General features: G+C 52.2%; 1 protein-coding gene across 1 annotated transcript in view; it reads left to right on the top strand.

The window, feature by feature from the left end:
• The first annotated feature begins 3,049 nt into the window (after nucleotides 1–3,049).
• The window catches only part of CDH4 (cadherin 4), a 91,374-nt gene continuing 67,078 nt past the window's right edge, over nucleotides 3,050–27,345 (top strand). The window contains exons 1-2 of the mRNA XM_087819327.1: nucleotides 3,050–3,103; nucleotides 3,925–4,107. Of these exons, the coding sequence (XP_087675453.1) occupies nucleotides 3,050–3,103; nucleotides 3,925–4,107 (237 nt within the window). The remainder of the gene's footprint in view (nucleotides 3,104–3,924; nucleotides 4,108–27,345) is intronic.

Below are 27,345 nucleotides of genomic sequence, written 5' to 3' on the forward strand. Positions count from 1 at the left end.
ACGCCCTGCAAAGGGGTTCCGCCCAGACACGGTCTGTCTTCCAGAGCCAGCATCCGCGGAGCAGTGCCCTCGTGGCGCATCCGCGGGGCTCAGGGTCGACATCGCCTGTCTCGCCAGGCTTACTGCCCCACCCCAGCTGTCCAGGGGGCCTCTTGAATGGGGAAGCTGAGGCCCAGAGGGAGTCCAAGGCCCCATGCCCAGCACTGGGACCCCGGCCTGGGGTCATCAGACTGAACCCCATTCGAAGCACAATTAAGACTCAGTGGGGAGAGGGGAGCCAAAATGAGAAATGCTTTGTAAATAGAGGCTGGTTGAGAATCAGACAGTCAGGGCTTCGCAAATGAGCATCTGGCCCCTGCCGAGGCCGTACCTTAGAGACACGCCCCCAGCCATCCTAGAGCAAGGACTGGCTCACACGTGGCCCTGAGCCGGGGACACGTATGTGTGTGTGTCTGTGTGTGCATGTACGCATACACATGTGTGCCTCTATGCACCTGCATGCCACCTGCAGGCACATAATCCTCAGTGACAGTATGTAGAGGCCACTGTCTTACCATCGCCCAGACCTCAGTGCCGTTAGCTCAGAAACACAGAGCAGGGGGTGCTAGGGCAACGTGCCACACCTGTGAGGAGGCACTTTGAGGGGCCTGGAGGCTGCTCACAGCACAATTACGTGGCAGCACCCACACGCCGTGCTCCACACGGGCCCGCTCTCCCACCCGAGCCGCCACCTGGCACCCCAACCTTCTCCGGGAGAAGTGGGTGTGTCTTCCTGGCTGACGCTGATACAGGGCTGGCAGTGATTTTCACCAGATTTTATTACATTCGTCTCACAGCTTTAAAATAGTCTCATTTGTTTAAACAACACAGGAAATTAACGCCAGGCAAGCTCTTCCAGAGCAGATGAAGATAAAGCAGGGTTTGGTTTGCTTTGGTTTGGTTTGCTTTGGTTTGCTTTGGTTTGCTTTGGTTTGCTTTGGTTTGCTTTGGTTTGGTCTGGTTTTAAATGGCTTTATGAAAACCCTTTGAAAGTCTGAGTCTGAAATTCAAAGGGCTCAGGTGAGCCTCTGCTGATGTCCGAGTACCACGGGTGAGGCAGACCTGTGCTCTCAGCACTGTCACGAGGGGGGCGTGGGGGACGCACCGACAGCCACCCCCCCACACACATACAGGATGTGCTTGTGGCCCAGGCTCCCGAATCATCCTGTGCAAGCTTCGTTTGGGCAAGTCTGTCTGCTGCCCTGAGGGGACACGCTCAACAACAAACTCCAACCAGGCCCCTCCTCCTGAGGCAGGTACCTGGGGACAGTGGAGCCTTAGCACCTGTGTGTGGTGAATCCTGGACGGGACCTACGACTGTGCATCTCTGACCAGCCCCCTGGAAGCTGGCCTGCTGGGACCTCAGAGCTCTCCCTCCATCCTGAGGTTTAGCGCCACATCCTGGGTGCGGCTGCTCCCCCCTTCAGTCAGTGGGAATGCTGATTTCTGCCCAGCCCACCCAGGGGGACCCGTACAGGGACGAGACCTCACAGGCAGAGCGACTCCAGCAGAGGAGGGTCACACTCAGCCAGGCGCTCTGGCCTCGCAGTCCGACCCCCAGGCCTCAAATCCTGCCTCTGCCTGATGAGCTGGATGACCCTCGGAAGTTCCTTGGCCTCTCTGAGGCCCCCTGTTGTGTCCCTAGTAAAGTGAAGGTCCTGACGCCTCCCACTGAGTTGGCAGAGGGGTGGCTTTGGGTGAAGGCTGTGGGGACCACTCGGAACCTCCAAGGCACAGGCCGCCCTTGTAGGCGTGGAAAGCAGCTGTCTGTGTTCTGGCTTCCGGGGGAGAGCGTGTGGCCAGGACTGTCCGAAACACAGCTCTGTGAGGCTCAGAAGGACCCTGGAAAGGACCCTGCCCTGTGTCCTCATGACTGAGGACTGGTCCCGAGGCAGCACCTATCCGCTTGACTTGAACAGAAGTTGGAACAATGTCACATCCCCTGGGAAGCAGGGCCCGTAGGGATACCTTCCTTGCGTGGCTCCTTGCTAAGGATGCGAGTGACGAAGGGACGCCTTTGATGTTAATTGCTGCAAACTCTTGATCGTGGGAACAATACGAGGGACCCAGAGGAGGGAGTCCCGGGGGGCCTCTCACAGGAGTGCGGCTGGTCCAGATGGGTTTTTCCATTTATGCAGCTTTAAGTTTGGGCATTCAGGGCGGGTAAAAGATTTTTGGGGGCATCAATGAGGCAGTTTTGTGTCCATGTTAACTTACTGCTATGCAGCTTTTTGGCGAAAGGGAAAGGGAAGTTTCTCTGTCCACGGAGGCGATGCTAAGACCAGCCGGGGTCCTCGGGGGCCCCTGAGCCCAGCTGCGGGGTGGAGACCCCACTAGGATTGGTCAGGCACCTCCAGCCAGTCTTGTCCGTTCTGCGTTGGGCTTTCCTGGACCATGGTCCGCCTTCGCCGTGAGAACACAGCCATGAGCGCTGTGCTGAGACCTGCTGAGCCGTGCCGGGGGCTCGGAACATAGACATGGAGGCGACGTGTGCATAAGTGTCACGCGTGCACATGAAGTTCTTAAGTTCTTTTAATTATAAAAAGCCGTGCACATGGTGACATTCAGGTACACAGGTAAAAGGAATAAAGTAAAACGAATGAGCAAGACCCCTGGTGAAGGGAGGAAGCCAGGCGGGCGCCCGGACGCGTTTTGTCCCATCTCCTCTGGACCCTTGAAACACTAAGACTCGTGCTACGTCTGTACTGGGCCGCTTCTCCATGTCCTTGTTTTCAGAGAGGAGCCTGTAGTGCCTGTAACATCCCAAGATAAGAACATAGCGAAATGCATTTTACACTATTTGCCACCAGGCATTCAGAGATTTGTTCTGGTATTTTTATTTTCTATATATAATGTTAGTATAAAAACATCTGCAGTGAGCATCTGAACGCGGAGATTTTTGTCCACACGTAGCTGCTTTGGGATAGATTTCTAGCTGTGGAGCCACCTGAAGCTCTTGCTAGTCGCTGGCAGACTGGAGGCAGGCGGGCTACGGTCGGTGCCGACAGCAATGACCCCCATCGGCGTCGGTGCAGCCACCGTCCAGCCCCGGGCTCACCGCCAGGTACGGGGACTTACCAGTGTGATCCCCGTGGAACCCTCTGAATGCAGCGCTATTGTCACTCCCCCGTTCCATAGGAGAAGTAGCTGGAGTTTGGCAAGATCAAGGGACTTGGCCAGTGTCACAAATCCTCGCGTGCACTTAAGTATGAGACCCAGGTCTGCTCCCCGCCGAGCCCCGCACCCTCGGCCTTCACCCTCTGCAGACTCGCTCGCAGCACAGCCCTCGGTGCCGAGGGTCGCTCGGTTAAGTGAAGAGAACACACTGCTCTGATTGGTGGTGTTTGATTACTGGCAAACATGAGCATTTTTAGAAGTTTATTGGTCCTTGTTTATGTTGCTGTTCAGTATCTATTCGTGCCGTTTCCCTGTTATAAAAAAATTCAAGTTATTTATTGATTTGTAAGAACTCTTTATATAGCGAGGCTGTTAACCTTTTGTCGGATTCATCATAAATTGCTTTTCCCAAGTTCCTCAATTACTTTTAAGATATATTTTCATAAAAGTCTTAAATTAAAATGTATTCATCTTTCCCTTTGTGATTTTTTCCGTTTGGGGGGATTTAGAAGCCTGGATCCACTCTATTGGTGGAAAAGTGAATTACCTTTTCTTCTTTGTTGTGTTTTCTTCCCCACCACTTAATTCTGTAATCGATTTCTTTGTGCAGATGGGGACTCACTTGACGTTTTCCTGACACTTAGCCCCTGGTCCCAACATCGTGTAATCTTTCCCTGTAGACCAGAGAATACAGACTCTCTGAGCCGACGCCTTCTCCTTGGTGCAGAGCTTAACCACACTCTGGCTCTTCTCTCCCCTTCCCGAAAGATGCCGCAGAAGGGAAAGAAGACTGTCGCCCTGGACCCCTCCCAGCCTCCGAGCGACACACTGCTGCTGTGGCCCCAGCACCTGCACTCCAGCGGGCTGCGGAGACAGAAGCGGGACTGGGTCATCCCACCCATCAACGTGCCAGAGAACTCACGCGGGCCCTTCCCACAGCAGCTCGTGCGGGTAAGTGCAGAACCCCCTGCGTGGGGAACCCCTCCTCCACGGGGGACCCCCCTGGTGGGGAAGGTCCCGGCTTCCCAGCCTCTGCTCTGCGGATCTTGCTCATCGGGTCTGACGGGCTTGTTCCTGGCACGAGGGATGGGTTTGCGTTTGGTGTCTAAGGTCGAGATTTCTCCTTCTCGGTAATGAGTGTTACACAGACTGTCACAGAGCAGAGAGACCCAGAGGGGCTATCAAGCCATCCATGGCAGGTGGGCCGCGTGAGTTGGGTCCCCTGTCTCTCGGTTACTGTCAAGTGGCTGCTCTCGAGTGGGAGGAGGCAAGGCGGGGGCTTTGGTTCTGGCCTTTGACCTCTGACACCTGTCTTTGGTCTGATTATACAAAGGTCTTTCCAATTATAACTAAGTTACTGAACGGTGGCATGTCTGTGATGACGATCTTGCTGAAAAGTCGCAAGTCTTGAGACGGAGTTTGTGATTCCCAGTCCACAGTTTTGGGTTCGTGGGCAATGACTGAACCAATTGCACCTGTATAGTGGAGCCTCCATTAAAACCCAGGCCCGCGGAGGACTCGGGTCCCCTGACGGGCCCGGTGGGCGTGTTGATGGGCGTGTTTCTCCTCTCAGTGTCACAGCGACATCTGCACGCTCTGATGTAGACGGGCTGCGTTTTCCAATTGAGCAGCTGCAAAACAGGAAGAGTTGCCCAGGTGACACAAACCTTGCAAAATCAGGCCTCCTGAGTCCCTGCAGGTGCAGGCTCCTGAGGACACTGCTGCGGACATTTCTAAGCCAGAGCTGTGGGGGAAGGAGCTGGGAACATGGTGTTAGGTGTCCACTGAGCAAAGCTGCAAGCTCTGCAGAGCAGGGAGACCATGCCAGCAGCTCAGACACACTATTTCTCATCTTCAGTGTTGCTGCGGTTTGGAGAGAATTTTTCCTCTGCTCCTGGGACACTCTGACGTGTCCAGCAGCCCTGTGGGGAGGGCCACCTTCAGGCCGAATCTCCCACCTGAACAGGCTGTGAGCATAGCGCGGGTGTGGGTGAGGGCTGGCTGGCTGCTATGACGGGCATCCGCAAAATGCCAGAAACCTCACACATGGAGGCTTATGTCTCGATCCGGTGAAGGTCGTCTGCGGGAGTCAGGCCCAGAGTGAGGCCCCAGGTCTGGAAGGTGGACGTGGCGTGTATCTGTTTACCTGAATTCCACTGACCAAAACCCAGCCTTGGTCCATGTGTGATTGCAAGGGATACCAGGAACATCGGCCAGCTCTGTGCCCGGGAGGAAAGGGCACGTGTGGTGAGCAGCTCTGCCACAGCGGCTTTTTTGAGATGAGAGCAGTGTGTTCCTTGTCAACTTGTGGCCCAGCTGTGCTGCAGAGCCCAGGGCCAGGAGGTGGCCTGGGTGAGCAGTCGGACCCAAGTCATCAACCTTCCCCAAGCCTGGTCTTCCTTTACCCACTGTCCTGCCTTATTTTGTCCATAGCACTTAGTGTATCTGACTTCATTTTGGTTCTTTAATTGTCAAAGAAAAGGCCTCCTGAAGGCAGAGGCCCTGCCTGCATCTCTAGTGTGTAAGCAGCCCTGGCACACAGTAGGCACTGTAGCTGTTGGATGGATGGATGGATGGATGGATGGATGGATGGATGGATGGATGGATGGATGGATGATTGACTGGATGACTGAGTGCATGAAGCAATCCCAACAGTGGCTACTGTGCTGGGCGCCCGTTGGCTCACACTCACAGTGCCCCTGGCATGTGGGATTTGGTGGAGATCTGAGCACAGGTGGTGCCGGCTACCAGAGCTTCTCAGACTGATGCTGAAACACGTTCCTGGGGAGCCCGCTCTGCTTCCACCGAGACAGGACCCAAGCTAAGCTGGGCTCTCAGGGGCGATTCATCTTCAGCAAAAAGAAAATGGAATCTCGTTACGGTTTCTCTGAAAGATTTGCCTTTTCCAAATGGACTTGAAGTTATGCTGTAAAAACTCAGCCCACAGACTTGCATGCACACAGGTACACACACAACATCCCCCATCTCACACACACGTACGCACAGACTCACCCTCGCGTATGCTCACTTTCTGCCTCCAACCCCCTCATGCATTAATTTCTTCTCCCACACAGACAAGGGTTTCCTTTGGGGTGCTTTTCTGCCCCGTTGCTGTCTCCAGGAAGCTGATGAGCTTCCTGTCCGTGTTCTGGGGGTGGCTGCCCCTGAAAGGAGCCCCAATCCCAGCAAGTGCGGGTGCAGCCTGGTGGGAGTGGGAAACAGCGAGGGGCGCTTGGAGTGCAGCTGGGCTCAGCTGCAGCTCTCTGCTCGCCGAGGCATTTCATTCTGATAAATATGTTAAATGAAAAGCAGGGAGGAGAGGAGCAGGCAGAATGTCCTTCTCCCCAAAATACAGTTAATTACAGGCTTTTTCCTGGAAAGAATATCATGTCTCTTCACAGCACGGGCTCTGCCACACAGGGCAAATCCATAACCTGTGTGTCTGGGCGAAGCTTGCAGGCCCTCGGTGTGGTGCACCCACGCGTCCGACCACAGTCTAAACTGAGTGGCAGGAGAGGAGAAGTACCATGGCGATGGCTCTTGGAAGTCCCGGGCTGTTTCTTCTTGTCACCATGGAGGAGGGAGCAGTTCACAGTCGCTGGGCTCATCCCTAGGGAGTTGGGCAGAGGCTCTTTGTTCTGGAGGAAACGCAGAAGGAGGCCTGGGGAAGGTCAGCACAACCTTACCGCCTCCCAGATTCCAGCTCCAGGCCCTGGATGGACGGTTTGGGGCCAGCTGTGGGTGCTGAGCGCTGTGCAGATTCAGAGAGGAGGGCAGAGTCCTTCGACGGCCTCAAGAACCACCAGGCCATCAGCTTTCTGCTTCACTCAGAATTCAGCCCCTTTACTATCGCTGGGATTTCTTCTCGTGTAGACAACTGTGGGCCTTTGAAAAGCCCCGGGCTTCTCTCGCAGGCGATTAGACTTGACTTCTGGCAAGATTCGGAGTGAGCATAACATCAAGCGTTTGCAAAAGAGGATGCGTTTCCTAGCTGAGTCTAATAAAAATTCAGACTTTGTTAACTTGAGAGGTTGTCCAGGGCAGCTGCAGGAATTGGCTCCAAATGATGGGCGAGAAGGTGGTGCTGTTGGGCGATGAGCCCTTTAATTCTGGAAGCTGATGTTTTAACAGACAAGAAGTCATGCAAACCCATGCTCGAGCCTGCTGGGGAGCAAGGCCTGGAAAAGAGCTCTGAAGGTAAGACCGAAGGAAGTGCCTACCCAATTGCTCAACATGAAAGGCAGCCACGCGGAGAGGACAGGCAGGAGGCTGTTTCTGGAGTAGGGAACTCACAAGAGCACAGCCAGGGGGGCTTGGAAGGATTGTTAAAATCGGCTCCTCACACCTAACAACGCAAATGAGCTTAGCCAGATTGAAATCAAGGGCTTCCTTCATATTTCCTTGATAAATCGTGTTCTCGTTTTGTGCACATTGCTTCATATCCAACTGCAAACACTCAGTGACCTTCTGCATGAACGGAGATTGGCTAGGTCTTTGGGACCAGGGCTCAGGAGCTCACTGAGCAGTGAAAACTGCCCTGGGCTGGGCTCTGCATTACAAAATGTATGCCAGGGACCTGGTGAGTTACCCATATCTGGCCCAGGTAGACACTCCATAGATGTCCATCAGAAATCTATGCCCAGCTGATGTGGCTCAGTGGTTGAGTGTTGTCCCATGCACCAAGAGGTCACTGATTCCATTCTGGTCAGGGCGCATGCCCGGTTGTGGGCTCGATCCCCGGTGGGGAGTGTGCAGGAGGCAGCCAATGTTTTTCTCATCCATGTTTCTATCGCTCTCTCCTTCTCCCTAAAATCAATAAAAATATATTTTTTTAAAAAGAAGTCTGCATATATGATATGGAGCTCAGTGTTAACCTACAAAATGTTTGCTGGGTAACTGAGCAGTATAATCATCATGGACCCACCCAGGAACCTGCCTGCTGGCACCCAGAGGCACCCAGCCGTACGGGGATGACTGACACGCTCATTACTCACCATCCATGGAGGCCGGTGACCTGTCCAAGCCTGTGCTGCTCCCGCCCATCATGTCCCCATTGTCCCCAGGAGAAAAATCTGACTCCTTAGCATGTCACATGGGACCCCATGCCCTGACTTTGGCCCCCAGCACACCAAGCTCCAGTCACACTGGGCTCCTTGCAGCTTCTAGACTTGGTCTCGTGCGTGGTTACCGGAGTCCTGTGTGTAAAGTGCTTTCTCCCTGCACCTGGCTCCCCCAGCCTGGCTACGTCCCGCCTCCCCTGAGAATGCCCACTTCTCAGGACCACCCCTGTGGCCGGCCATGGCGGCAGAGTTTTCTTTTTTCTTTTTTTAAATATATCTTTATTGATTTCAGAGAGAGGAAAAGAGAGAGAGAGAGAGAGATAGAAACATCAATGATGAGAGAGTCATTGATCGAGCCCACAACCCAGGCATGTGCCCTGACCGGGAATCGAACCCCGATCGCCTGGATCCTAGGTCGACACTCAACCGCTGAGCCACGCCCGGCCGGGCAACCACAGAGTTTTCGAAACTGTATTATCAGTGATTATCAGTCTCTCTCCCCCACTAAGTATGAAAGTCCTTGAGAGATAGTCCCCCTGTCAAGCACAACAGAGGGGACAGAGCAGTATCATCAAGTACATTTTTTTTTTTTTAATCCTCACCTGAGGATATTTTTTCCATTGCTTTTCAGAGAAAGTGGAGGGGGGGAGAGAAACATTGATGTGAGAGAGACATATGAACTGGTTGCTCCCGCACACACCCCTCATGGGGCCAAGCCTGCAACCAAGGTACATGCCCCCAGCAGGAATCAAACCCAGGACCCTTCAGTTTGTGGGCCGACACCCTAACCATTGAGCCAAACCAGCTAGGGCCATATCGTACTTTTTAAACAAATAAATGGTACAGCTCATGCCCACCTCTACTAGGCAGCCTTTCACGAGCATTATGAAGAATGTTAGGTTAGATATACCACACTTGACAATAAAGGAATTGCAAGTTCTGCTTCTGCTGATGGTAGGATTGTGTATATCAGACTAACACTCTTAAAATTATAATTATAAACTCACTGGGGGGGAGGCTGTTAAAAAACGACTTGTAGTTACTTGAGAGTGACCACTAGTAGGCAAAAACTGTTGGGGACTTCACCCTTGAAAAGAAAACAGCCCTGGGTGAGATCTGTGATTATGTGGCTTTCCCTCTGAAAGCATCCCTGCCCTTGCTTCAAAGGGCAGCCAGAAAGGCATCCCTGCCCTTGCTTCAAAGGGCAGCCAGAATTCACATGGAAAACCACAATCTTACTGGTCAGAGGAGTTGGAAGATGGGGTTAGAATGACAAAGCAGCTGGAACATGAAAGGATAAATCCTGTAAAATATGTAGCCAGAGGTAGAGAATGCCAGATCCGCTTCTAAACTCTGCCCAGTTCCTTGTCTGTCCCCTGAACTATGCACACACAAGGGAGACCCCAAAGATCCAGCGAAAAACAACAGCAAGAAGATTGAAAGAACTGAGCAGAGGTTTCAGCTGCTACCTAATACAAGGGAAACATTTATATTTCAGGTCAGCCAAGTTAACTCCCTGCTATAACAAAAATCAGTACCCTTCAGACAAAGATAACAGGACTAGAGTCTCTGCAGTGTATCATTGACAATGATCAGTATACAATCAAAAATTACTAGACCTGACCCCCAAATGTGACCCTAAATTAAGAGGAAAAAACTGCCCATAGAATCTAACTCTGAGGTTACCCAGATATTGGAATTATCAGCAGGGTCTTTAAAATACCTCTTATGGAGAGATTCCAAGATGGTGGGAGATTAAGCGGAAGCTGCACTGACACTCTCCCAGGACCAAACTGGAATTACAACTAAAATATAGAAAAACCACCCTGAATAATCAACTGGAGACAATCTGGAGAGCACCCTTATAACCAAGGAGGAAAAGTGGAGACCACATAGAGACTTGTAGGAAGCATGGAGGCACGAGAGGGCTGGCTGGGCTCCCACAGGCAGCAGCTGAAGGTCCAGAGGGAGGTCTCAGCTGTGGGGGGTTTCCCACTGACAACTCTGGGTCTAACCCCCAAATTGAGCACTCCAGCCTAGAGCACCAGAACTGAGAAAGGTGCCCACATGACATCTGGCTGTGAAAAGCAGCAGGGTTTCTGTCTGCCAGGGAGAGAGAGCTAGAAATGCAGGGACCCTCTTAAAGAGCCAACCCACAAACTTTCGTGTGCAGCGACACACCTTGGGCCCCACTGGAGGGAGGGCAGAGTGGACTAGAGCTGTGTGAGGAGAATCCAGTGTTGGGAGCTATGGGGTTAGAGCTTGGATTCCTATACTGAGTTATTCCCCCATATAGCAAAGAACATCTTTCTCAGGCAAACCTTTACCATCCAGACAGTTTTTGCTGAGAGGGAAGCGATTGCCCCAACCTGTTGGAAAAACCTCTTGCCCCATCCTGTGGAGTTGAGCCTTGCTGTGGTCTACAGCCTGAGGCTCATTAATTGACTGAGACTAACAATCAGCCTTCAAGCTAAAGCAGATCTCTGGATACTTTGAGTCTTTGCCTGATCTGTCTCAGGACTCAGGGCTAAGAAAAGCAGACTTGGTGTGCAGCTGGGTCCTTTCCAAACACACCGAGCCTCAGCAGAGGAAGCCATAAGCTGTGGATCACTGAAAGCTCCAAACAGGGTACGTAAGGCCAATCACAAACAGAGTCCGACATTGACCTGCACCAGAGACCATCCAAAAAGACTGATAGTCCTAGCAGATCTACCTAATAATACATAGAAACATTCCCAAAAATACAGCCAAAATGGGAAGACAAAAAAAAGCCCCGAATGAAGAACCAAGAGAATTCTTCAAAAGAAGAGATAAATGAAATGGAGATAAGCAATCTACCAGATATAGAGTTCAGAATGATTGTAAAGATGCTCAAGAGCATGAGAAAAGATATGGAAACTATGAAGGAAATTAAGAATGACATAGCAGAAATAAAAAATACATTGGAAGGGATAAACAGCAGATTAGAGGAAGCTGAAGATCAGATCAGTGAATTATAAGACAGGGTAGAAAAAAATTACTCAATCAGAGATCCAAAAAGAACAAAACAATTTTAAAATGGAGGACAGATTAAGGGAGGTGTGGGACAACATGAAATATAACAATATTCACATCATAGGAGTGCCAGAAGGTGAAGAAAGTGAACAAAGGATAGAGAACCTGTTTGAAGAAATAATAGCGGAAAACTTCCCTAAACTAGTCAAGGAAAAAATCACAGAAGTTCAGAAGGCACAGAGAGTCTCAAGCAAGAAAAACCCAAAGAGGCCCACACCCAGACACATCATAATTAAAATGCCAAAAACTCAAGTCAAAGAGAGAATCTTAAAGGCAGCAAGAGAAAAACAATCTGTTACCAACAAAGGAGCTCCCATAAGGCTGTCATCTTGACTACTCATCAGAAACTCTACAGGCCAGAAGAGAACAGCCTGAAGTATTCAAGGTAATGAAAAGCAAGGATCTAAAACCAAGACCACTCTATCCAGAAAAACTATCATTCAAAATAGATGGTAAAATAAAGAGCTTCCCAGACAAAAAAAGCCTAAAGGAGTTTATCACCACCAAACTAGCACTGCAAGAAATGTTAAAGGGACTATTCTAATAAGAAGAGGAAATAGAGAGAAATGTAAGCATAAAGATTTAAAATGGCAAAAAATAAGTACCTATCAATAACAACCTTAAATGTAAATGGATTAAATGCTCCAATCAAAAGACATAGGATAGCTGAATGGATAAGAAAACATGACCCACATATATGCTGTCTACAAGAGACCCACCTCAGAGCAGAAGACTCACACAGGATGAGAGTGAAGGGATAGGGGGGAAAAAAATTTTCCATGCGAATAGAAATTTAAAAAAAGCAGGGGTAGCCCTGCCAGACATGGCTCAGCAGTTGAGCATTGACCTAGGATCCAGAAGATCTCAGTTTAATTCCCAGTCAGGGCACATGGCTGGTTGCGGGCTTGATCCCCAGTCAGGGGCGTGCAGGAGGCAGCTGATCAATGACGACTCTCTCATCACTGGTGTTTCTCTCTCTCTCCCTCTCTCTCCATCTCTCTCTCTTTCTCCCCTCCCTTCCTCTCTCTGAAATCAATAAAGATTTTTTTTTTTTTAAAAGCTGGGGTAGCAATACTCATATCTGACAAAATAGACTTCAAAATGAAGGCCATAACAAAAGACAAGAAAGGTCACTACATAATACTAAAGGTATCGATCCAACAAGAGGATAGAACCCTGATAAACATATATGCACCCAATATAGGAGCATCTAAATATATTTTTTTTAAAAACAAAAAACTTTTGGAGGACTTTAGGGGAGAAATTGACAACAATACAGTCACAGTAAGGGACTTTAACACCCCACTGACTTCACTGAATAGGTCTCCCAGACAAAAAAAATCAATGAGGAAACAGTGACTCTAAATGACACACTAGATCAGATGGATTTAATTGACATTTACAGAACATTTCACCCCAAAGCTGTAGAATATACATTCTCAAGTGCTCATGAGTCATTCTCAAAGATAGACCACATTGTTAGGACACAAAACAAGTCTCTACAAGTTACGTGGAGAAAGGGGAACCCTGGTACACTGCTGGTGGGAATGCAACCTGGTGCGGCCACTGTGGAAAACAGTATGGAGGGCCCTCAAAAAATTAAAATTGGAACTTCCATTTGACCCAGGGATCCCACTTCTAGGAATATACCTTAAGAAACTCAAAACACCAATCAGAAAGAATATATGCACTCCTATGTTCATAGCAGTGCAATTTACAATAGCTAAGATCTGGAAACAGCCCCAGTGCCCGTCAGTAGATGAGTGGATAAAAAAGCTGTGGGACATTTACACCAGGGAATACTATGCAGCTGTAAAAAAGAAGGCTCTCTTACCCTTTGGGACAGCCTGGAGGGACCTGGACAGTATTATGTTAAGCGAAATAAGCCAGTCAGAGAAAGACAAGTCCCATATGATCTCACTCATATGTGGAATCTAAAGAACAAAATAAACTGATGAACAAAATAGATCCAGAGACATGGAAGCATGCAGCAGACTGAGGGATCTCAGAGGGAAGGTGCTACTATGAACATAGAGGTGCATATATTCCTTCTAATTGGTGTTTTGAGTTTCTTAGGATATATTCCTAGAAGTGGGATTACCGGGGGTGGGTGGCTGAGTGGAAAGAGATTAACCGAAGAATTTATATGCATATATGCATAACCCATGGATGCAGACAATAGTGTGGTGAAGGCCTAGGGGGTGGGGGTGGGGCAGAAGGGGTCAATGGGGGGGGAGGGGACATCTGTAATACGTTCAACAATAAAGATAAAATTTAAAAACTAAAATATCTCTTATGCATATGCTCAAGGACTTAGACGAAAGTGTGATCACAATGAACAACTACATGGGGAATCACAGCAGAAAAATAGAAACTTTAAAAATATAACCAGATGGAAATGGGAAAACTGAAATGTATAATATCTCTAATGAAAAACTCACTGACTGGCTTACAAGTAGATTGTAGAAAACAGAGGAAATGCTCAGTGCATTTGAAGGTGAATCAGTGAAAATTACGCACTCTAAAGAACGGCAGGGAAGAGGGCTGGAGCACAGATTCGGCGGGACAGGTCCAGGGGGCCTACCTGGGTAACTGGAGTCCCAGAGGGAGAGGGGAGAGGTAACAAGGTAGAAAATGGTTGAAATTTCTTCAGATTTCGTGGAGAAACAAACTTACGGATCCAGGAAATTCGGTGAACTCCAAGTAGGATAAATACAAAGAAAACCATACCTTGATCAAAGTCAAACTGCCAAAATTCAAAAAATAGAGGAAATCTTGAAAGCAGAGGGCAAATGCATTACATACAGAGGACAGCAGTGAGAATGAGGGCTGGAGTCTCTAGAAATAATGGAGGCCGCCTGGCACCTGAATCATGTTTTCAAATTGCAAAATAAAAAGAAGCTATCAACTAAGAATTCTATGTCCAGAAAAAATAATTCCTCCAAGTTGAAGGTGAAATAAAGACACTTCTGATAAGCAAACTGAGGAAATTTGTTGATGGTAGCCCCACAGGAAGGGGTGAAGGATATTCTTTAGGCTGAAAAGAAAGGACACCAGTTGGCACTTCAGCTCTGCAGGAAGGGGTGGAGGGCACAGGAAAAGACACATTTGTGGGCTCGTATAAAAGATTGTATTTTCCCTTCATTTATTTAAAAGACAGCTGACTATAGCAAAAGTATAACACCGTACTGTAAGGTTTATAATTTATGTGATAAATATGACAAAAAGAGGACCTGCTGGGGAAGGAGACTGGAGTAGCCCAACGCCTGAATCAAGGCCTACCTGTCGCATGGGACTGTCCGATGAACACTGTACAGTGTAAGTGGGACTTGCTCCTCTGTGGGCACCTCCCCGGTGAGGGGCTCTCCTCCAGGTGCACGGGGCCCTCTCCGTCCCCTGCGAGACAAGTGGCACGTTTCCTTGCCTGTGACCTGCAGTGCGGGGTTGCCTTCTCCCTGGCCTGTGGGGAGCATCGGACACTGCCTGCCCCATGCGGCTCCTGACAGCTCAGCCCCGACACACAGGCACCGTTTGGGATCTTGGGGCACAGCCATCACCCTCTCTGCGATTATATGTCACATTGAGACCTATAGGGAATCACATCACCCTTGCTAAAGCCAGAGGGGCCCGAAGAGAACAGTCGCTTAGCAACGCCACCGCCGAGGGTCCTGTGATTTAATCAGGCGTGAGAAGGGAATGTGTTTACCCTTCCCCCGCCTGAGCAGAAAACGGTCCCGTTCTTGAATTGCTTTAATGGCTAGATTCATGCCGCTGCAAGTTCCTTAAGAAATGAAAGTAAAATCAAAATGCTGCAGACGCTCAGATAATTTAACAGCGAATATTCGGTTGGAATACATTAATATTTTAGATTCCACCGTTAATTTCATATTCAGAGGTTTCATCCGGTCCTCGACCCGTGGTAGCCCCCTGCGTGGGCGGGAACTCCGAGCACCCGCTGAGAACACCGCCTTGTATTGGGCTCTTGTGACAATTTCCCACCAGCTTGGCTTCTGCCGCCACCAGGCCGCGAGTCTGCCGACCAACACTGTCTATAAGGTGGACAGTAGCCAAGGGTCCCAGTGGGCCTCGCGGTCCAGTCCAGGGAGGAGGCCAGGTCGATCAGGGCTGGAAGATTCTGAAACTCGAGGAGCAGTGCCGGTCCTCGTGGGAGGAGGTGGCTCTGAGGGTGGAGGCCGCATCCCCCCCAAGTCTAGTTCGTCTTCTTTCACTCCCGAGTCACCTCCGGGACAGTGTGGACCTTACCAGGGAAACCACGTCCTGTCTCCGCAGTTCCTGCTAATGAGTGGGCTGGGGCTACTGGAGGGTGACACTCTGGTGTCCTCAGGTGTGTGGGGCAGGGCTACCAGTGGTCCTTCTTGGGAGAGGTGTGTCATTTCTGCAGGAGACCCGGCCGTGTGTCTGATGATGTTCAGTATTTCCCATTAATTTCTCCCAAATGGCCCACGTTTCATTTTGAAGAAGGCTTTCTTCTGAACGGCAGAGGACCAAGGGGAACGCCTGCCTCCACAAAGCTCTCGGTGCCTGGACCAGGCTTCCCCTGGGAAGCAGGGCAGACACCGCCTCAGAGGCGAGGCCGGGCAGCAGGGAGGGGCAGGGAGGGCTGCGGGGAGATCAGCCCTCCCCTGAGCTACAGAGGACAAGGGCCGGCTGCGGTGCCGACTCCCGGTGACACTGGAACACTCCGACTGTCTTCCAAGTTACTCTTAAAAGTGATGCCCTGGCCCTAGCAGGTTTGGCTCAGTGGATAGAGCATCGGCCAGCAGACTGAAGGGTCCTGGGTTCAATTCCAGCCAAGGGCACCTACCTCTGTTGCTGGTTTGATCTGACAGGCGATCTGACAGGCATGTGCAGGAGGCAACCTGTGTGTCTCTCTCTCTTCCACTCTCTCTGAAAAGCAATGGAAAAAATATCCTTGGACCAGGCCAGTATGGCTCAGTGGTTGAGCATCGACCCAGGAACCAGGAGGTCATGGCTCAATCCCTGGTCAGGGCACGTGCCCAGATTTCAGGCTCAATCACCAGTAGGGGGCGTGAAGGAGGAGCCGGTAAATGATTCTCATCGTTGACATTTCTCTCTGAAATCAATTAAAAAAAAAAAGTCTTCAACAACCTTAGAAATGTATATCTATCTCCTCAGGTGAGGATTTCAAACAATTTTTTTTTAAATGGTGCCCCAGAAAGAGGCCGTGCTGACAGCCAGGTTGTGGCCTTACTGCTCTATGTTTTGTTTGCTTCTGGCTGAAAGTCCCGTCTGATAGCAGCGGGGTCTCGGCTCACTGCCGCGACTTAGGGACCTCCCTGTACCAACAGTCAGGAAGAGGCCTCAGCGGTGACGGCCCTCAATGTCATCAGACCCCAAGACACCTAAGGACACTCCGGCTTCTGCGTTAGCTGTTCTGCTGCTTTGGATTGAGTTATGCATTTGATTTGGGCTTTGGGGCTTCATGAGCTGTAACGCTTCTTTCAGTTAGGAAGCCGATTTCATTTTCCCAAAATGTGGGGTGATAAAAACAAGAAAAGCCATGGAGCCTCAGCGTCTGTTAAAAGCAAAATTAAGCACACAGCTAAGTGCCCCTGAGAGGAGATGGGGGGTCCTGCAGGTCCTGAAAGTCCTACAGGTCCTCCGGGCCCAGGAGGAGGGACAGCTTCCCCACCTGCATGCAGCTCAGCTCTGCTGCACATCAGGGGAACGAACCAGGGAGCCTACCAGAGCTCACAGCTTCAGGAACAGTCTACACACATAAAACAAACTGAGGAAGAGAGCACGCAGCTGAGGGGTGCCCCGTTTCCGCAGACCACTGTCTCTGCTGTGATGTGGTCTGAGGCTCCTTCATCCAGGACAGGTCGAAGCGGTGCAGGAGCTGGACACACAGCATTTTCTGTTTGCCTATTGCCTCCGGAGGCAGAGCTGACTTCCTCTGTGGCCAACTTGGGTAGGACCAGGCCTGGGTACTTCACTTCTAGAAGTGAGTGGCCAGATCAAGGTTTCGCTTCCTATTAAGAATAATGGAATCCAAAGGTAACGCAGGCTGCAAGTCTCACATGCAGATTTGGAGAGGGATTCCCCAGATTCACATGCTCAGGCTGGAAGCCATGGTAAAAAATGGATAGTGCATCCATAATGTTTCAGGGCACCGTTCACCAACCAACCATGTATCCACCCATCCACTTACTCATCCATCCATCCGTCCATCGCCCACCCACTCTTCCACCCATTCACCTGTCCACTGGCACATCCACCTGTCCATCACCCACCCACTCCTCCACCCATTCACCTGTCCACTGGCCCATCCATCCATCTGTCCATCACCCACCCACTCTTCCACCCATTCACCTGTCCACTGGCCCATCCATCCATCTGTCCATCACCCACCCACTCTTCTACCCATTCACCTGTCCACTGGCCCATCCATCCATCTGTCCATCACCCACCCACTCTTCCACCCATTCACCTGTCCACTGGCCCACCCATCCATCTGTCCATCACCCACCCACTTTTCCACCCATTCACCTGTCCACTGGCCCACCCATCCATCTGTCCATCACCCACCCACTCTTCCACCCATTCACCTGTCCACTGGCCCACCCATCCATCTGTCCATCACCCACCCACTCCTCCACCCATTCACCTGTCCACTGGCCCATTCATCTGTCCATCACCTACCCATTCCTCCACCCATTCACCTGTACACTGGCCCACCCATCCATCTGTCCATCACCCACCCACTCCTCCATCCATTCACCTGTCCACCGGCCCACCCATCCATCTGTCCATCGCCCACCCACTCCTCCACCCATTCACCTGTCCACTGGCCCACCCATCCATCTGTCCATCTACTTGGCACTCAAGTACTCCCACCCTCTCTGCACCCCCACTCCCCCTGGCAGTAGCAGGACCTGGTCAGAGCTCAGGCACAGCCACAGCCACAGCAACACTCTCCTGCTTTTTCGAGATGCTCAGGTCTTTTGCGGTAAAGGACAAACTGAACAAACAAAACACCTGCACATTACTCGCCATCCTTAAAATCCTTTCAACATCTGGAAAGCCCCATTGAGGGTGAAGGTAACACGTTTTTTCAGTGGTGGACAATTGTGCTAGGGAGTTGGGACAGCCATTCCGTTTGGTGTGACTATGAGCCTATAAAACTATGTGACTTGACGATGAGGCCGACCCCCAAGGAGCGCACTGGGACCAGGGAACACATCCTGGCTGTCTTCCTAAATCATCAACAGCAGCAAAAATATGGGCTGACGAAAAAGAAGTGTGTGTTCCTTTGATTTCTCCTTAGAGGAAATTTTAGTTTTTTAGAGAAAAGTCTGTCTTAGACCAGAAGAAAACAGTGACCTACCTGGTCACCAAAAAGATATTTATTAAACTTGGACTCTGCAGCTAGCACGGAGGTACAGTGGTAGTGACACAGCTGTGGTCCTCTCTTGTCTTGGGCGCTTTCACAGTGGTGGTGGAGACAGAACAGGAAACTGTTAGAACGTGGAAGGAACTGTGGGGAAATCAACCTGGGCATGAGGCGGGCAGGGCAGGGCAGGGAGGAGGCGGCGAGGGGTGCTTTAGATGGGGCGCGTTGGTGAAGGCTTCTCCAAAGAACCACTGTTGAGCTTCTGCAAGACTTAGAGCTGGCTGTGCAAAAATCAGGCAGAGAGAAGAGCAAATGCAAAGCCCTGGAGCAGGACTGAGCTTGGCACGCTGAGGAATGGAAGTCTGTGCAGTGGGAATGTGGCAAGCACCAGAGGTGACGGGAGAGCAGGCCAAGGAGCAGGGCGGGAACCAGGTCATACGGGCCTCTCCACCAGGTGGGAGGCCCATCCATGTGGTGAAAACCTTGAAGAACACCCTCTGATTTACCATCTGCCAGGTGCCTTCAGGTGCTATATGGGGGGTGGAAGTATAAGGACAAGAGGTGCACCAGAGCACCCGGGAGGAGGGAGGCAGTCCCCGGGAGTGGGGACATGGGCCTGGGCAGGACAGGAGGGGCATCAGGTGAGGAGAGGAAAGGTGGGGAGCCCAGCGAGGCTGAGAGAGTGGACAGGACCCAGAACTTGTTCAGGGAGTAGGAAGTGGAGGAGAGGGAGACCTTGAAGTTGTTTCCCGGAACTTTAAGCCTGGGGAGTGTGTTAACATGCAGATTCCCGGGCCCTGCTGAGGCCTCTGCTTTCCTAACAACGTCCAGCCTGGTTCTGTGCAGCCAGCATGGCCTAAGCCCCTAAAGAACCACTGGGTCGGGATGGGCCATGGGCCTCTAGTCCAGACCACCATCGCCGGTCCCACTCAGCATGTCAGACTGACGTCCACTTCCCAGTGAAGCTGGCAGCCAGTAAAAATGGGCCTCATTGACCCTGTCTCATTGGGAACCAGAGGCCGAGGGTCCCCTGAGCTCTCACTAAGCTCTTGGCCCTCTTAATGCAAATTTTAAAAGTTTTTAATGTATGTTAAATACATACCAGCAACTGTCAGAGCCGTGGTTACTGAGAATTAATTTTATAGCTGCTCCATTTCTGATCAACTATTACTTATAATTAACCCCAGTAAACATTTCTAAATAATCAGATAATATTTGAATGGCTTGAATGAAGTAAATACCATCTTATTACTTCTCTTGGGAAATCACAGACACAGAGGTGGCCATGGGTCTGGCTGGTGTAAGTGTGGGGTGGGTTGACACCCAGCTGTTGCACATGGGGGAAAGGTTACATAGGGTTCAGGACGTAAGAAGATTATTTTAAATATTCCTGTGAGTATCAGGAGAATTCGAGCAATCTGTACACGGTCCTATGTCAAATTCTGTAAAGACCCCTATGATTCGGCCTCCCGGAGCTCCCCTATCAGGCGGCAGCCTGTCCCAGGCCTGCAGTTTGATGCCTGGCTGTTTGTGGATTGGGTAGGACGTTGGCCAGCACACACACACGCACACATGCACACACACAGACACAAATGCACACACACATGCACACGCACACACACATGCACACATGCACACACACGCACGCACATGCCTGGGGGCTTCGTCCTCCTGCCAGGATGTGGACATTCCCCTGGGGATCCTGGAGGCTGGCAGGCTGCTGGGCTGTCTGCAGACATGGTTGTTGGCTCAGCAGGAGGAGTCTCCCACTGTGTCCTGGTCCCCCATTGCCGACACCCTCCGGCAGCTCCTGGAGCGGGTGAGTGGCCCTGTCATGGCTGCAGTGGACGTCCCAAATGCCCTGCAGAGCCCCTCGCCAGACATGTTGGATGTCATATGTTTATATGCTATATTCTTACAATAAAGCAAGCTAGAGGAAAGGAAGTGTCATTAAGAAAATTATAAAAGCCCAGCTGGCGTTGCTCAGTGGTTGGAGCATCGGCCCCTGCACTGCAGGGTCTCGGGTTCAATTCCTGCTCAAGGGTTTCAAGTTTGCTTCCCGATCCCGGTCGGAGCGCGTGCAGGAGGCAGCCAGTGTATGTGTATCTCTCACATTGATGTTTCTCCCTCTCTCTCCCTCTCCCCTTCCCTCCGGTCCTCCCTTCCTTCCTCTCTCTCTGAAAAAGCAATGGAAAAAACATCCTCAGGTGAGAATTAACCAAAAAAAGAAAAGAAAAGAAAATTATAAAAAAGAGAAAGTACATTTACAGACCAAACCCATGTTGTTCAAGGGTCAAATGTATAAATGAGTTAAACATACGGTTTTGTATGCGAGTCTCATCAGAGAAGTTGTGACAAAACGTATTATTTGCCAAAAGAGGCACATGTTCTCTAAACAGGTTTGTTTTTGGAAGGGGTGGGGCGCAGTAGAACACAAATGTTAGGCAGGGGGTCCCAGTTCAGGGGGTGAGCAGCTTGCAAACCGCCCAGCCTGCCTGTTAGGTCTGAGGGCTGCCGCAGGACAGCGGTGGGGCTGGGGCAGGACGGGAGTGCAGCACCCCTCGAGCCCCCGCTGCAGGCCAGCTCGCACGGCCGCCTCCCTGCCTGGCTCCTCCGGCCTGCGCAGGTGACGGCAGAGCAGCTGAGGGCGCCCCCTGCAGGCCACTGACCACACTCGCTCTGCCCTCACCGCCCTCTGCGGCCTCCAGCCTCGCGCCTGCCGCCGCCTCCAGTGAAGTCACCAATAACTGACAGGTCGTTGCAGCCGGAGGGCAGCTCTCACCTTCGCTCCTGAAAGTGCCTGGTGGCCCTTCCTTCCGGAAGCTCCCAGGCCCTGCCTCTCCTGACCTGCACGTCCTACTCAGCGTCCCTCCGGTCTCCTTGCTGGACTTGCCACCTCTCACCTGGAGACAGGTGTGTCAGGTCTGGGCTGCAGGGCCCGAGCTCAGAAGCTCAGGAGAGAGCAGGGCACAGCAGTGTGGCCTACAGAAACCCCTGCCAGGCTGAGGGTCCACATCCCACAGGGAGGAGGGCCCCGGCGCACGCTCACAGGCTGCGGCACTAGAGCCTTGGGAAGCTGACGTGGGGGTGGACGCTGCAGCGGGGTCTGCACACGGGCCACAGGGGCGCTGCTGGAGAAGCTCTGCCTCACCCTTCACTCCAGTGACTGTTTAATTTCTGGAGCAAGAGGTGACGGAACGAAGGTGGGAATCTTCATCCCAACCACAGCAGCTGTGCAGGCTGCCACCATCAAGGTCACGTGTGTGCCGTCCCACCATGTGCACAGTGTCTCTCTGAGTCGGCGCCCATGAGGCCAGGCGGGGTGGACAGAGTGGCATCGGGCCCCGCCGCGAGGTTTGGGGCCGTAGCCTCCCAGGACCCCGTGCAGGATGTGGAGAGCATCTGGCTCCTGAAACCAGAACCATGCTTCGAGAGCGGAGACCTCCCGATAACCAGTGAGAGGCCCCCTAATAGCAGGTTGCTAAGAAACTGCCACGGGATGATTTTGAAAATGCCTCGTTTGTTTCTGATATATTCGAGTTTCCAGGGCCTGAGGTGCCCCCTTCCCCCCCCTCTGAAGCCCTGCTGGGAGGGTCCTGGGATGGGCTCTGATGTCTGTGGGATGGGCCAGGCTGAGGAGTGGCTTGTGTCGCGAGGCTGCTGTGGGGGAGAAAGCTGGTGCTATTGGAAGAAAGAATGAAGCTGCCAAGTCCACAGTCTCTGTATTCTAGATTCGCAGGAAGGGCCAGCCTCACCCTGCCCAGACGCTGTCTGAAGTCAGACAGTTCGGGCTGCAAGCTTTGTTCTCAACAGCTGAGCCCAGGGTGTCCAGGCACCTAAGGTGTCTGAGTTTGAGGCTGTTCAAGCTCAGTTCACTGCATGCAGAAGTCTCCCTTCCCCATCTGCTCCTCTCCTCCCAGCAGGGAGTCCTCAGTCCCTTGTCCCCTATGAGGCTTGGCGGTTCCTACCACCTGGGAGGGCAGACAGCCATGGGCTGTGACAATATGTGTGAAGCAACCACAGGGTAATGGCCAGATAGCATTCAGGAAAACAAACAGAACCCAGCTGAGGAATCACGACCCTCAGGCTCGAAGGGCACAATGGGGCAAACCGACTGGGAAAGGTCTTGTGTCGAGAGGATTACCAGAGACCTGGGAATTTTGAAATACAGGCAGGGAGGTGACAGTTTTGCCTGCACATGGTACTTTACCAACCCTCAGGTGTTTCTAGCTGCTCAGCAGATCCAGAAGCCTCACAGCCAACACTGTCATCTGTCATTATGTTAAATAGCATCCACCCAGCGTTGGGCTTCCAGGCATGGCTCGGACACAGGCGCTCCAGAACCATGCTGGCCGGCTGAGCTGGGCTGGGTGCTGCCTCGGGCGAGCCTGCCACAGACCCAGTGATCCCCGCCTGGACCCCTCTCCCGTGTGAAAGCAGGCCCCAGTCCAAACTGCAGTGCACTGGAGGCGGGCAAGACAGGGAGACGAACTTGGGCCGAGTTACCGTCACTCAGAGATCATGTAGCCAAGTGTTGAGTCTGCGTGTCAGTTGCAGTGGCTTAGAAAACATTCCCGGGCCAGGTGACAGGTGCCAAGGGGAAGCCACAGCTGCGAGGGCTCTCACCGGCAGAGCTCTGGGCTCAAGAACACTGTGTGTCTCCACCCGTCACCAGAATCCGACTTTGATTTCAAACCTAAGGGATGCATCTGTTTCCTTGGGCCTGTTTCCAATGTAGCGGTGGCGAGAACACAGCTAAGGATCGTGCAGACATGCTGTAACCACGGTGCCCTGCAGTCAGGAAAGAGCCTCCATTTAGACCTCATTTGGAGACGGTGAGCACATTAAGGACCAACTCTCTACCTTAATGATGTGGAGGGATTTCCTGCAGTCCCAGCTCTGCCCTTCCCCGATCTCACTGCATCTCAGAACATTAAGGGGAATATGTGCAAAATTCATTCCTAATGTGATTTGCAACAGAAGAGCAATCCAGCACAGCACCTCGGAGCGGCTTCCCATTACCGCTTCTCCCTCCCGATGCTGGCAGCCCCTCGCACGTGTCAGCTGTTGCCACATGGGTTCCTGTGTGCTGGTAGCAGGCCCTCGGTCACCCTGGCCCGGCAAGTCCTTCCCACCCCCCTTCCCGCTCTCCACCTTGGGTTGGATGCCACATGTGCTGTTGCTCTCCCGATGCTGTTATTTAAATCAGCTCACCTTTTATACTAAACAAGTTTATTTTGAAGGACATTTTATGTAACCATTGTTCAATGACAAACCGCCATCAGTAGGCCTAAAGAGACTACTGGCAGCAAAAATGACGTTATTGTTTAAAGTGGATGTGCACCCATCCATCACCAAAAATCACCTCAGGGCCCATCAGGGGGGCTGTCACACCTGGGAAATGGATGTCAGGAACGGTGGCAGTGGTGAGTGGTCCCCTGGGCTGAGGACATTTCACTTGGAATTAATACGTGATCGGATTCCTCCAGCTGAGGTCTTCCTCCTGTTACAGCTCAGAGGGTCCCCAGGAATGATGACAGCTGGCTCCGCTCAGAAATCAAATTAACCTGCGCTCCTAAATATTGTGGCAAATTGTAGATGACACCCAGGAAGACAAACGTACCTGTTTCTTCACAGTTCACATAATTAAAAACAAACCTCCAGTTCGGAGGAACCTGAAACAGGCGACAGACACCTCCTTAAAGATGCAGCCCCAACAACTCAGGGCCAATAAGGTTTGCAAGTGGAGGCGGGAAGACGGAGTCTGGCACGGAGATGGGCATCGGGTCCAGTTCAAGGTGACTGACGAAACCAAGGCTAGGACTCCTGTTTGAAGGCCAGAGGAGGTGGGCAGAGAGCAGGCGTCACGCCCAGGACAGGGCTCTGCGTGTCTGGGAGTAGTTTGGACAGAGGCAGAACTTTGCATGCAGACGGTACAGCCAGTGAGCACTAAGACTGGGCAGGGGCCCAGGGAGGAGGGCAGTGAGGCTGGAACGGGAGACCCGGGAGCTCCGGTGGGGCTGGGTCCCAGCAGAGCAGGGGAGGCGCGGCCAGGCTGGGAGCGTGGCTCTAAGTCCCGTGGGGCTGGGCGCAGGTTCTGTCAGGGGAGGGAGACGACCTGGGTTCTGTATGGCTGTTGCAGGCGCCGCCCCGAATACAACCACCCATATGACCCCGTGTTTCTTGCTCGCGTTTGGGGGCCTGGCTGGGATTGGGCTGAATGGGGTCCTCGCATCCTCCGGCAGGATCCCAGGCCATCCTGCAGACAGAGGGCGGGCAAGGCCAGTCACACCAGTATCCCCCGGCCAAACAAAGCACTGACTGACCCAGGAAGGAGGGAGGGCAGTCGGCATGGGTACGGAGAGGCCTTGGCTTCGTTGTCTGCCGGTGGTCAGGGGGCAGCAGGGAAAGGGCTTGTGCGGGGGTTGTTGTTATATCGCTGTTATTGCTGGTGACTGTATGCATCTGAGGGTTTTCCTCGTGGGCAGGCTACTGAGACTCCTTCCAGCAAAACCTGACCCTAGCGAAGGGCATCGGGGAGAGGGTGAAATCAGAGCTTAGCGGGGTCAGAGTTTGGGTTCTGTGAGAAGAGAAAGTTCTAGAGGTCTGTTGCCTAACAAGGTGAATGCACCTAACACAGGGCTGAACTGCAAACATAAAGTGAGTGAGGTGGTGGATTTAACATTATGTGGCTTTTTAGCACAATAAAAAGGGATTGCTAGGCAAAGCTAGCTAACTTCAAAATAAAATCTAAACCCTTTTTTTAAAAAGAAATTTATTTTTTAAGTAGGAAATGCTGAGTAGACCGGGAGCTCCCTCGCTGTGCAGTGGCCAGTTCCTCTGTGACATTTTGCCACGACTGGAATCGCGAATCGTGGTGTGGTCACGCCACGTTACTACTTTCACTCCAAACCTATCTACTAAATGAAGCCGATTAAGTGACATGCCACGTTCCCACTAATCGAGGTTATAATCAGATAGAAATTGAATAAAGAATGTTTTCAGATGCCCCCCTCAAAAAACAAAACCCCCCGGGGCACGTCCCCACCTGGTTTCCCAGGCCCAGGTTTTGGCCCTCTGTTCACGCAGTGGTGGGTTTCATCGGGATTCCTAGAAAGTGAGCCGCACCCACTCCACTCCGGCTGAAGGTGAGACTGTCTGTGTCCCCACCTTGGTCCCCTCCCCCAAATCCTCCGTCCCCACTAAGCCCCTCCCAACCCCCTGACCAGCCAAGAGCAACCTCAAAAGCTGCCAGGGCATCTGACTCTGAAACAGTCCCTCCTCTGAAGTGGGCAGAACCGAGCAGCCACCATCCAGAGGACCCCGCGCCCCAACACCTCGCCACCCTCAGGCCTCGGAGCGTCTCAGTGGAGCCGCTGCCTGTCAGCAGGCTGTGCCGGGAGAACACAGCAGAAACCACATTTTTAAAAACACAAATATCCCCAAACTCTTAGGGGAAAAATTCCAGCCTCGGCTGAGGACTTGCTCCAGGCGGATGTGGCAGCTGCTAGAGGAAAAGGCCCGAAGGCTGAGGCCTGAGAAACGAGCTCCACAGACTGGATCCTGACGCAACATCTCCGGGTTCCTTTAAGGTGGTGACGGGACACCGGTGCCCGCCAACTAGACGGAGGCACCAGAGCGGCGTGGTGACCAGGGCTCACCTGCAGTGAAGGTCAAACCGGACGAGCGGAAGCAGGAAAACCGATCGCTAGTTCCTTTTTCGCCCAATGCGGAGGAAAGGAAGTCCGCCGTCCTGCGAGGAGCAAAGCCAACAAAATCAGCCCGCTGGAAACAAAAAAACAAACTGAAAACTGTTGCACGGTCTAAGGGTCCTGGGATTTGAGGGACCCTGGCCTCGCCGCTACATGAGTGGCACCCACCATCTCTCTGGAAGCCCACCGCGCCCGCCCAGGGTCACCCTGCAGCCCAGCCACCCAGGCCGTCTGTCCTGAAGATGTTCCACTCGCCCGCATTTGATGCCCTGAGTGGCTTTGCCGTCCACCCCACCTGGGCGCTTCCGGTGGTCTCCCCACTGGGAGCTGCACAGGCCTTTTGTGGCCCTCAGTTCATCTGCTCTCGGGGGTGGCTGCCCCCCTGCTGTGGTTCCCTGGTAGAAGAACTCAGACTGGGATTGGGTGCATATAATGGGGGGTGATCAGTAGAAGAAGAGGGAGGGGACCAGACAGGATGGTGGGGAGGAAGCTAAGTGAGGACATGGTCTCAGCTGGAGACCAGCCTTGGCCTGCACCTCAGCCCCAGCCCACCCTTCGTGTGTCCCCATGCTCGCGGCCGTCACTGGTCAGGGCTGCTGGCTGGAGCTCCTGTTGGCCAAAGGCAGCTTTCCAAAGGTGGGGGCAGCTGTGGGCTGCAGGCAGCTGGGAGGGTCCACTGCCCAGTGAACGGGTCTGGGCAGGGCACTGGCTCTGAGGGCGGCAACCTCTCTCTTTGATGCGTCCATCTCACCTGGGAGGATTTCTCCTACCCACAGGGCCTGTATTTGAGGCCAGACCATCCCAAACACAGCCTTGAGATTTGATGAAGACCCTCCGGTCCTTGGCAAATGGGTCAGTTGCCAACCAGCAGACATTCGTTGCATTTTTGTAGAAGATGGCTCGTTACTGCCGGGCCCAGGGGAGCTGAGGGCTACAGGGTGTTGAGCGTTTTCCAGGGACTGCTTTTGTGCAGTAGGCATGCAGCCTC

Source organism: Miniopterus natalensis, chromosome 7, assembly GCF_054644295.1.
Source record: "Miniopterus natalensis isolate mMinNat1 chromosome 7, mMinNat1.hap1, whole genome shotgun sequence".
Classification (NCBI taxonomy): Eukaryota; Metazoa; Chordata; class Mammalia; order Chiroptera; family Miniopteridae; genus Miniopterus; species Miniopterus natalensis.